At 39.7% G+C, this 12,544-nt stretch overlaps 1 protein-coding gene across 5 annotated transcripts in view; it reads left to right on the top strand.

Annotated features, from left to right (window-relative positions):
• Positions 1-12,544, top strand: part of FEZ1 (fasciculation and elongation protein zeta 1) — a 42,380-nt gene that overhangs the window by 13,699 nt on the left and 16,137 nt on the right. For all 5 annotated transcript variants that reach the window (XM_040255810.1, XM_040255806.1, XM_040255811.1 and 2 more), the window contains exons 3-4: positions 426-525; positions 12,206-12,292. In XM_040255810.1, the coding sequence (XP_040111744.1) occupies positions 426-525; positions 12,206-12,292 (187 nt within the window). The remainder of the gene's footprint in view (positions 1-425; positions 526-12,205; positions 12,293-12,544) is intronic.

Genomic DNA, 12,544 nt, shown 5'->3' with positions numbered 1-12,544 from the left:
GTCTCTCTCTTCCTCCCTCTTCCTCTCAGTCTTCTCTGCCCGTAAGAAAGGAAACATGGGCATTTCTTAGATTCATGGGATAGGAGCCGTTTGGTCGAGGGGCAGATTTAGTTCTGGAGTAGTTTCTTTATTGCCAGCGGTGTTTTAATTGTAGACGCTACCATTGGTATCTCAATGGTGAGAAATTCCTTTTGTTTTTTTTTTGGCCTTGAAGTTCCTGGCTAGGGTCCATTCTCTTGGCTCCTTCTCTCCTGGTAGTGCCTGAAATTCAGTTTTTAAGCTGTTTCACTCCTACATGCTGGAAGGCAGATGATCTCAGCCTGGCACGCACAGAAGCCTCTATCCTCCCCCGGCCTAGCTCTTCCTTCCTCCAGGCGGGGCCAGGCCACAGATGTGCACTAATGAGAGCTTCTCTTTGTTTACAGGGTTTGGGATGCTCTGACAGACAATTACATCCCTTCACTCTCAGAAGACTGGAGGGACCCAAACATGGAGGCTCTAAATGGCAACAACTCTGACACTGAGGTACCTCTGGGGCCCCTAACTTAACAGGGCTTGAAGAGCTGTGGATTCCAGTTTTAAAAAATTAAAAAAAAAAAAAAAAGCATCCAGTAACTCAGCAGTCTTCCCCATTATGTAACGAAGCTCAACATCATTGCTGGGAAGGCAGAGATTGTGGAGGAAGTGAAAAGTAAGATGAAGGAGGACATCCAGGGTATATGAGGTGAATGGAATGATTGTAAAATAGTGTAAATTCAGGTCACTTCTGTTGCTCATCTTTGTCCTACAATGTGCAGAATTAGGTGATCTGAAGTAAGACAGGAGGGTGAGTATCACAGGCTTCTTTTGTGTTCAAACAATGATGGTTAAAAAAAAAAATCAGGGTTTTCCATCTAAAATGAGCAGTTCAGTCCATCAAAAAAACAGTATTGACAACATGCATGGCTGAATTCCTCTGCTGTCCACCCGAAACTATCACAACATTGTTAATCGGCTATACTCCTATATAAAATAAAAAGTTAAAAAAAGCAGTATTGACAGGCTTGTGACAAGCTCAGGGCCTGGCTAATGGCCACAGTTGGGGCCCAGATAATAAAGAGGTCATCATGCAATAGAGAGCAATTCTTTTTTTTTTCCATATATTTTTTGTTGGCATATAATCGCTTTACAATGTTGTGTTAGTTTCTGCTGTACATATGTATATATATCCCTTCCCTCTTGGGCCTCCCTCCCAGCCTCTAGGAGGAATTCTTTATGAAACTCAACCAACCAGGCCTGCATATGACTGGACCTGAGTCATGGTCTGTGGTTACTGACACCAAAGAAGAAGGTAACCTACCGGCTTCTGAAAAAAGCAGAAAAGGGAATACTTGTTTTGAGTTGATTTGCATAGGTTACAGGAGCTCCAAAATGCCCCTCCTAGCTGAATATATGTGTAGAAAAGTATTATTAAATCATATAATGGCTCTGTCCTTGCTCAAAGCCCCGTTCTACCCTGCTTAGTTTTCTAGTTTTAGCTGCAAAGCAGATCTGACAATTCCCTATCAAGAATGCTGTCACGATTCTGTGGGCTCAGCAAAAGAGGGAGAGAGGTAGATCTGATCTTTTTAGGTGCTCCAGGATTGAGTCCAGGGAAGGGCAAGAACCAGATTCCCCTTACCAGGTGATATTTCTGTAGACCATTGCCCAAAATAGCACAGCAGAGAGATCAGCAATCAGTTGATTTGTTGAAAGGTGGCTCTGCATAGCCTTTCTAACTCTTCTAACAGTTAGCTATTCAAAATACCCAGAACCTTGAGGCTTTGTTTACTGGGCAAAATAGGCTTTGAATCTCAGAGATCTGCTACAACCCTACTTAGCATGGATATAGGATGTCTCAGGTCCTGTTTTGAACTCCTGAGTGCTTTTTTTTCTCTTGCAGTGCTTATTTCTATAGTGTTGAGTCCTTACCAAAAATGCAAAGGAGAAAATAAGCAGTAATAGAGTAAATCTCATTACTGAAATGAAATCAGGCCTGTCGTGGTGCAAAAGGCAGATTTTGCTTTATTATCTCCTTTGTTACCTTTCTAACTCACTTTGTGGATTTAGCCAAAAAAATATATAAGATAACCTCCCCTTCGAAAGGACTCTAATTTATCCTCACTTGCAGATTTCCCTCAAGAGGGTTAATATTTCAGGGGAAACTGAATGACGCTGGGAAAGATGATCTTGATCTCCTCTTAGAATTTTCTCTATCTGACCCATGGAAAAGGACAGGGTACCAATAATGGATGGATTAAAGCTGTTTCATTTCAGCCTCCTTTATTATCTGTATTCATTACAGTAGAAGCTCTTTTCACTGACCTCAGTTTAAATGACTTGCTATGTTACCAATGCTCTGTATTCCTTCTGTAAAACATGGTAACCAAACACCCTTGGCATGCAGTGTCCCCGTGGCTGGTCGGACTCTCTCTCTGGCAAGTCCTCTTGTCTCTACTTCTACTTAGTTCATTGCCAAGGATCAGTTATATTTGCTTTCAAACCTGTTCATGCTTGTCCTTGTGACTATAACCAATTTAATGAAATAGAAGCTGTAGGGTTATAAGTGCAAAGAGAGTCATTTTTGCTTTTATAAAATTAAAGTAACACATGTACGTAATTTTAAAAGTCAAATCATGCTTTTAAAATAATAGTAAAGTGAAGTCACTCAGTCGTGTCCGACTCTCTGTGACCCCCACTTTAGCCTACCAGGCTCCTCTGTCCATGGGATTTTCCAGGCAATAGTACTGGAGTGGATCACCATTTCCTTCCCCAGGGGATCTTCCCGACCCAGGGATCGAACCTGGGTCTCCCACATTATAGACAGACGCTTTACCGTCTGAGCCACCAGGGAAGTAGGAGACAACAAAAAATACATACAGCAGCCCCTGACTTACCTTTCCCTGTTCCACAGAGGCAGCCACATCTACTGTTTTTAGTTAATTTTTTGGTCAGGCATCTACAGTTTCCTAAATAACACTTTTATATTGCTATTTCTTTGATTATTTAAAAAAGCAATTTTGTTTGTTATCTATTATGGACGAGAAGATTTAATTCTTTTGCATCACCTCAAATACTCCCATTTGGCCTTCCCTCTTGTCACCAATTTATCATTAAATCAATCTTATGTATAGATACTGGGCTTCCTGGTGGTTCAACTGGTAAAGAATCTGTGTCCAATGCGAGAGTGCTGGGCCTGATCCCTGGGTCAGGGAGATCCCCTGAAAGAGGGAATGGCTACCCACTCCAGCATTCTTGCCTGGAGAATCCCATGGACAGAGGGACCTGGTGGACTACAGTCCGTGGGGTCAGAAAGAGTCGGACAGGGCTGAGCGAGACAGGGGAGGAGGATGTATAAATACGAGTATAACTGAGTAAATACTCTTTGTTGCTGAATCATGGAGTTTTTTTTTTTTTTAAATACTTCCTCTCTTAACTCGGAGTGAAAAATTGCCTTGGTTTTCATTTGCTTAGTTTCCTGTACATTTATCATTAGTTCAAATTCTGAGTGAACTCTAAATCTCATATGTATTTTTTAAAATCAGATAGTCTTTTAATTTTTAAAATTAATTTAATAAAACCAAAACTAGTATGCTGTATCTTTCTTCTATAAACTAATATGGTTGTATTCTAGATCTAGTGTACAGCTCTTGTCTTGGGAATTCTTCTTGCCTCTCTCTCTCCTGTCCTGACTGCCATATTTTTATCTTTCTGGGTGTATTCTCTTGTTCTGGTGAAAATAAATTCAGTATATTCTTAAGAAAGGGTGGAAGGAATGTATTTGTTAGAATAGATGAGAGTGTTTTTATTTTCCTGTCATACATGTGACTGAGAATTCGACTTGATAGAGTTATTTTAGGTTGCAAAGGAATATTTACTTAGAACTGCATAGTACCATTCTCTTATCTTTCAGCTTTCAGTTACTATTGAGAAACCCCAAATCCATTCTGCTTTTTTGTCTTTTATATGTGACTCTCTTTTGGTTCTCTTTAGAAGCTTTGAGGATGTTCTCTTTTTCCTTTCTCATTTCTTTTACAGTAATGTGCCTTAGAGTGAGCAGTATTTTTTTCATCCATTCTGCTTTACACTCCGTGGGCCCTTTCAACCTGGAAGTTCATGACTTTAAATTGTGGGATGTTTTCTTGTTATTTCTCTGAAGACAAATTGTTTCTGTTTTCTGCCTCTATTGAGATGATTATATGGTTTTCTCCTTTATTATGTCAATGTAATGAATTACATGAATTGATTTTCAAATGTTAAATCAACCTTGCACTCTTGAGATTAAACTCGCAGCTTTACTGAAGAATACTTAATTGGCATGCAATGATCGGCACATGTTAAACTGTGCAGTTTGCTAGGTTTTGACTTATGTTTATGTCTGTGAGACCATCACCACAAGATATTAAGCAAGATAGCAAGCATGTCTCCATGTCCATCACTTTTCCTTTCACCCCCTATCTTCAGGCAACCTGATTCTGTCACTGTAGATTAGTTGGCATTTTTTAGAATTTTGTATAAATAGAATCGTGAAGCATGCACTCTTTTTGTCTTCTTTTAAAATTCAGTATAATTATCTAGATATTCATTCATTTCATTGCATGTATCTACATTCCTTTCTATTGCTGAGTAGTATTCCATTATATGAATATACCATAATTTTCTTATTCATTCACCTGTTAATGGACATTTGGGTTGTTTCCAGCATTGGAATATTGCAAATAAAGCTATTATGAACATTCTGGTGTAAGTCTTTTTGTGGACATATGTCTCTGTTTTTCTTGGATAAAAACCTATGAGTGAAATGGTTGGGTCATATTGTAAGTGTATGTTTCACTTTTTAAGGAACTGCCAAACTGTGTTCCAGTTTAGAACTCAAATTACCCTACCAACCCTTGGCATACACAGCCTTTTTGATTTTAGTCATTTGAGTGGGTATATAGCAGCATCTTATTTTTATTTTAATTTGCATTTCCCTGATAATATATGATGCTGAGCATCTTTTCATGTGTATCCTCTTTGGTGAAGTGCCTGATTAAATCTTTTGCCCTTTTTCTTAGTGGGCTGTTTGTGTTATTACGGAGATGTTCGAGTTCCTCATGTTAAAAGATAAAATGAAGCATATTAAGTTTTTGACAGTTTATTTGAGCAAAAATCTGTTAAAATCTGACAGTGCCAAACTCAAAGTGGTTAAGAGTGCTCTGCCCACAGAAGTTAGAGGAAGGACTTTTACAGAGAAGAGGTGGAAGCAAAGGAAGGAAATAAATTGATTGGCTCTAGTTTGAGTGGTTGTATTATTTGGGAAAATCTGATTGGCTGTTTGTGAGTGGTTGTCCTTTGGTTTGATTCTTAACTTCGAGGCACTGGAGGTTTTGGTTTTGCTTCGCTTAGGAACCTCCTGAAACATTGAACTCACCTTAGCCTAATGGTCTCTTTGTTTAATTAATTCAACACATACATTCTAGATATAGATCCTTTGTTTGTTATACGTTTTGTGAATATTTTTTTCTTGTCTATGGATTTATTTTTCTTGTCTAAGAAAGTTAAAACTTTCTTAACATTATCTTTTGAAGAGAAAATGTTCTTTTAAATGAGACAAAATCCAATTTATTCAGTTTTAAAAAACAGCTTGTGCTTCTCATGTAGTATTTAAGAAATTGCCAAGCCCAACATCACTAAGATTTTTTCTTATCGCCTAGAAGTTGTGTAGTTTTAGCTTTTATATGATTTATGATCCGTTTCAAGTTAGTTTCTGTGTATGGTGTTAGGCTAGGTCAGGGTTCATTTTTTTGTGCATGGGTATGGCTATCTAATTGTTTCAATACAGTTCATTGGAAATATTATCTTTTTCATATTTAATTGTCTTGGCATCTTTGTTGAAAATCAGTTGGCCTAAATGTGCCGACCTATTTCTGAATTCTCTATTATGCATCTATCTGAATGCCAATACTCTACTGTCTTTGTTACTTTAGCTTTATGGTAATGTCTTGATAGAAAGCATCTGTCTTTCCACTTTGTTCTGTTTTTTCAAAGTTGCTTTGGCTATTTTAGGTCCTTTGCATTTCCATATAAATTTTGGGATCACCTGATAAATTTGTACAAACTTGCCAGAAGTTCAGCTGTGATTGTGTTAAATCTATTGAACGATTTATGTGTATAGATCAATTTTTTATGTAATGTGATGAATTTCAGTGCTGTGTGTGTGGGGTTTCTCTAGCTGTGAAGAGCAGGGGCTACCCTTTGTCTTGGTGTGCAGGCTTCTTATTGCGGTGGCTTCTCCTGTTGTGAAGCACAGGCTGTAGGTGCTCAGGCTCCATAGATGCAGTCCATGGACGTAGTTGCTCCGTGGTGTGTTGTATTCTCCTGGACCAGGGATCAAACCTGTGTTACCTGCACTGGCAGGCAGACTCTTATCCACTGTGCCACCAGACAGGTCCCTTGTTAACATTTTAAGGATTTTTGCATCTATGTTCATAGGACTCTCTTAGTTTTCTTCTCTTGTAATGTCATAAAATGAGTTAGAAATTTTTCTTCTATTTTCTGAAAAAGTTTCTGTTATGCTGGTATTATTTCTTCCTTAAATGTTTGATTGACTACACCAGTGAAACCATCCTTCTCTATGAAAGTTTTTGATTACCGATTTAATTTCTTCAATAGATATAAGGCTATTCAGATTTTCCATTTCTTGCTGATTTTCTTTAATTTTGGTGAATTGTGTTTTTCAAGGAATTTATTCATTTAATCTAAGTCGTTGAATGTACTGACCACAGTTGTTTCTGATATTCTCTTATTCTTTCAATGTTAATGAAAGCTAGAGTGACATTCCCTTTTTTATTACTGATATTGTTGATTTGTGTTTTCTCTCTCCTTCTGTCCCTTCCCCTCACCCCCACTGCATCAGCTTATTTATGGGTTTATCACTTTTATTGATTTTTTCCAGAGAACCACTTCTGGTTTTTTTTTTCCGTTGTTGTTTTTTCATTTTCTGGTTTGTTTATTTCTTCCCTTAACTTTATTGTACCCTTCTTTGTACTTAAACAAGGGTTTTACTTCACCATTCATTTCTTTAAGCTTCTAAGATGGGAGCTTGTGGCTTTCTTGGTGGCTCAGCAGTAAAGAATCTGCTTGCCAATGCAAGAGACTCGGGTTTGATTCCTAAGTCAGGAAAATACCTTGAGAAGGAAATGGCAACCCACTCTAGTGTTCTTGCCTGGGAAATTCCATGAGTAGAGGAGCCTGGCGGACTACAGTCCATGGGGTCACAAAGAGTCAGACACGACTTACTGACTGAAAGCAACAACAAAGGTGGGAGCTTAAATCTTATTTCAAACTTAGAAAAAATGATTTTGTTCCATTTGGGCTACAAAGAAGCACGGACTGGATGGCTTATAAACCATAGAAATTTACTTCTCACAGTTAGGGAGGCCGGATATCCACAATCAGGGCGCCAGATGGCTGGTTCTGGTAAAGGGCCTCTTCCAGCTTGAAGACTGCCAGCTTCTCTGTGTCCTCACAGGACACATGGTGCAAGGAGCTCTGGGAGCCTCTTTTATAGGAATACAGACCCATTCATGAGGGTCCCACTCTCCTGAGCACCTCCCCAAGGCCCTACTTCCTAATGCCATCACACTGGGGGCTAGGATTTCAACATACGTGTTGAGAGGACACAAACATTCAGACCATAGTCATAACACAGCATCTTAAAACAGGAAAGTTTTAAGCTTTGCCTCAACTGAATCCACAGTTTTAATATGGTATGTTTTCATTATCATTCAGTTCAGAATATTTTCCATTTTTCTCTTGTGCTTTCTTCTTTGGTCCATGGGTTACTTAGAAAAATGTTTATAGATATCATTTTGTCATTGATTTCTAATTTAATTTAGTCATAGAACAAAATCTGTACAAATAAATCTTTTAAAATATATTGAAACTGATTTATGACCAAGCATATGTTGTATGTTTGTGAATGTTCTATGTGCCATTGAGAAGAATGCTTATTTTGCAGTTGCTGGTTGTGATGTTTTGTACAGGTCAACTAGATTAAGGTGGTTTATAGTACTGTTGGATTCTTCTGTATCCTGATCTTTTTGTCTCTTTGTCTTATCAGTTATCAAGAAAGAAGTGTTAAAATCACCGATTATTAGTATTAAATCATGGATTTGTCTGTTTCTTTAGTTCTGTTAGTTTTTGGTGTACATAGTTTGAAGATCTGTTAGTAATTACCCACACTTTCATTATTGTTATGTATTCCTGATTGACCCTTTTATCATTAGGATATGCCTTTTAATTTTACTTATCTACCTATTTTTGGCTGTGCTGGGTCTTCGTTGCTGTGCAGGCTCTTCTTTAGCTGCAGACAGCAGGGGCTATTCTCTGCGTGTGGCGCGTGAGCGTCTCACTACCGTGGCTTCTCTTGTTACGGAGCATGGGCTCTAGAGCACAGAATCAGTAGTTGTGGCGCACGGACTCAGTTGCTCTGCGGCGTGTGGGATCCTTCTGGACCAAGAATCAAACCTTCCTGTGTCTCCTGCATTGGCAGGTAGATTCTTTACTCCTGAGCCACTAGGGAAGCCCTGAAATATCCTTCATCTCTGGTAATACTCCTTGTTTTGAAATCTACTTTGTCCGATATGAATTTAACCACAAAAGCTTTCTTTTGCTGTTAGGTAAACATTTTTCAATCCTTTTACTTTTCACCTATCTGTGTTTTTAAAAATATAGCTTTTATAGATTATATATAGTTGGCTCTTTTATATTTATCTGACCATGATGATCTGTGCTTTTTAGTTTATTGTGTTTATTTCATTTGCATAGTGCTTAATTCATTAACTTTTAATGTTAATAGTTTGTGTTTAGGCATACCATCTTGCATTTCTATTTGTTCCACCTGGGTTTTCTCTTATTCTTGGTATTCCTCTATTTCACCTTCTCTGCCTTCTTTTGGGTTAATCAAATACTTTCTGGTCTTCCATTTTATTTCTACCATTGGATTTTTAGTTACACCTCACTATACCTCTTTTATTAATTTAAAAATATTTTTTAAATTATGAAAATATGATAACACTTTCATATTATCATATCATATCATATGAAAGTTTACAGGAAAATTGAAAAATACAGAACAAAGTTACATATAGTCCCACTATATCTTAAATTATTTTTTTAAGCAAATAAATTAAGATTTTTAATTGGAATTTCAATATCAAACTCTCAAAAATTAATAGAATGAATATAAGAGAAATAGAATACAGAAGACTTGAAAAACACTGTGAACCAATTCAACATAAGTAAGATTTATTCAGTTTTCACACAATAAGGATACAAATTCTATTCAAGTTCCCATACAGTGTAAACTAGGAGACACTAGAACATATCCAGGGACATAAAACAAGCTGCAAAAATTTCATGGGATCTGAGGACGTATTAATTAGGTATAGCTCCCATGTTACCAGGAACTCACAGTAGCTTTCACACATGTCTGACTCTTTGTGACCCCATGGACTGTAGCCCGCTAGGCTCCTCTGTCCATGGGATTATCCAAGCAAGAATACTAGAGTGGGTTGCTATCCTCTCCTCTAGGAGATCTTCCCGACCCAGGGATCAAATCTGGGTTTCCTGCATTGCAGATGGATTCTTTTACTATCTGAGTCATCAAGGAAGCCATCACAAGCTTACAATTCATTTCGAATCTTGTTTTGCCCACGCCTAACAAATCAGACTAGTACGCTGTGCATCAGAGAGAAAAGAGAAGGCTCTAATTAGGAGTCATCCATGCTGCTGCCCAGCTTCCATGCTTCCATAATGTCTGAATGGCAAGAAGGGTCAATGCCTAAAAACTCTCTTCCCGCCTTCACCAGGAGCCCAGGGGGAGGAACTTGGGCAGGGGGCTGGGGTAGTTGAAAGATGGAGTATTAACAGTCAGTGAGGTAAACTTGCTAAAATTGGCCATATCTCAGAAAATGTAAATATTCCAATTTAAAAATAGACTTACTAGGACAAAAATTCTGCTTAGAAACTAACACTGGCTGTCAGATGCTTATATACTATTATAAAAAATAATTCAAACAAGAAAATAAAACTTTCTGAGTAGGAGCCTAACTCCTACCACAGGACTTCCTAGCCCTAAAGAAAGTTCTACCATGAGAGAGTAGTTGTGAAGAAGCCGGGGCTACAGGAGTTTCCTTCTGCACAGCTGGGAGCTGTGGGAAGCAGGCGTGTACCATAGGTGGTGGACTTGGCAGAGAGAGGAGCATATGGGTTCGACAGCAGAAATAGATGTCACCATCTGGCACAAAAGCCCCTCAAATAATCCCATTACCTCGCTGTCCTACCCCTTACCCAGGTTGAGAGCAGATGGCCTTTGAGATGTATTTGAGTTTTTTGTTTTTGTTTTTTATGACATAGTCCTGCTTTTAAGCAAAAGTAGATAGAAGGCGATGCATTGTTGGGGGTGCCTGCCAAGGTAGAATTTAAGGAAATGGGGAGATGTTTCTGAGGATGGATTCCCTCTGACTGCTTGAACTGGAACCCGGGTGTTTCCTGGGGGTGCTAATTAGAACAGGAAATGTGTAATCCCCAGTAGTCAGACAGACCAGCATGCCAGCTGTTGTTGTACAAGTGAAATTGATTCCTGGATGAGAGGTGTCTGCAGAAAGATTTCCTGGAGGCACTTCTTGCCAGGCTGGAGATGACTTTCAAATGAGACTCCTGGACACAGACAGCTTGTTAGTTTGTTTAGTGGCTTATTGTTCAGTCACTCAGTCGGGTCCTACTCTTTGCAACTCCACGGACTGTAGCATTCCAGGCTTCCCGGTCCTTTACTATCTCCTGGAGTTTGCTCAAACTAATGTCCATCGAGCTGGTGATGCCATCCAATCATCTCCTCTGTCTCCCCCCTTCTCCTCCTGCCTGCAGTCTTTCCCAGCTTTGTGCGTATTTTGTGCAGGATTTGACCAACAGTACCAGGCTATGGCCTCTTGGGACACAGGTAGTAAAGTCAAACACATTATGAATACCTTGCTGCCCTTCAATATCTAGAACCTCGATGGTTGTCGACTTTCAGTCTTGCTTGGGATGGAATTTTGGAGACAGTGCAAGTATTTCAGTATTTGCTGTTGTTGTTGGAGTTTGTTCTTTGGTTTGTGTGGTCAGGTTGTTCCATAGCATGTCCTGTGGAGCTCTGACACATCTTTCATCAGCTATGACACTGTGCCTAGATTCCAACAACATGATGACTTTTTGTCAGATTTTAAAAGCGTGACTATTTGGGCTAGAACAACTCACCCTTATAATATCTGCATGCTAAGTGGCTTCAGTTGTATCTGACTCTGTATGACTTTATGGACTGTAGCCCACCAGGCTTCTCTGTCCATGGGATTCTCCAGGCAAGAATACTGGAGTGGATTGCCATGCCCTCCTCCAGGGACTCTTCCCAACCCAGCGATCAAATCAATGTCTCCTCATTGGCAGGCAGGCTCTTTACCACTAACTACTACTACTACGTCACTTCAGTCGTGTCCGACTCTGTGCGACCCCATAGACGGCAGCCCACCAGGCTCCCCTGTCCCTGGGATTCTCCAGGCAAGAACACTGGAGTGGGTTGCCATTTCCTTCTCCAATGCATGAAAGTGAAAAGTGAAAATGAATTCGCCCAGTCATGTCCGACTCTTAGCAACCCCATGGACTGCAGCCTTCCAGGCTCCTCCGTCCATGGGATTTTCCAGGCAAGAGTACTAGAGTGGGGTGCCATTGCCTTCTCCACTTCACCACTAAAGCACCATCTAAAGTAAAATCTGGAAACAGAGTCCTAGTTAAAACTCCTTAGATAAACAAATGTGCCTTTGCTGCAGGAGTTGGTTGCCATTATTATTCACCTTGAGAAGGTTCCTTGTTCACCTGAAGGTGACCTGTCTATGCGTTAAACAACTATGCTTCTCCCCTTGGGTGAGAATGGTGCTGGCTACACACGCCTTACTGTCTTTTCCTGACCATGTTGGACCCAGTGATGTATGCTGTACGGACAGAGTATTCTCGGAATTGAATGAAACTCTGCACACCTCTCAGATTCTCTCTTTACACAGTGGGTGGCCGGGATGGTCTCTGTCAGTGCCGTCTGTTCTAGAGACTGGAGAGAATCCTAGTTCTGCTGATGGTCAATCAGAATTCCATCCCCCCTCTTTCCCGCTTTCAGATCCATGAGAAAGAAGAGGAAGAGTTCAATGAGAAGAGTGAACACGATTCTGGAATCAATGAGGAGCCTCTACTCACAGCAGATCAGGTATGAATATGTCTTGGTTCTTGGGACTTTTAGTTCTTTTGATAGAGAAAAAGTTTGAGTGTGCACTTGCCACATGCCTTTAAGGTGACAGAAGAATGTATGGTCTTGTGGTGGCTGTGTCATGACTGAGAGTATGTTTGATAAGGGATTGCATGTCTCTTTAAGACTCAGTTTACCCACCTGCAGTAAATGGGAATGTAACTCCTGACATGTTTGTCAGGTGGGGTCCGTGTTTGGTAACAGCCAGAGAGG

The sequence above is a fragment of the Oryx dammah genome, unplaced genomic scaffold, assembly GCF_014754425.2.
Source record: "Oryx dammah isolate SB20612 unplaced genomic scaffold, SCBI_Odam_1.1 HiC_scaffold_15, whole genome shotgun sequence".
Classification (NCBI taxonomy): Eukaryota; Metazoa; Chordata; class Mammalia; order Artiodactyla; family Bovidae; genus Oryx; species Oryx dammah.
This window is presented reverse-complemented; position numbering and strand designations above follow the sequence as displayed.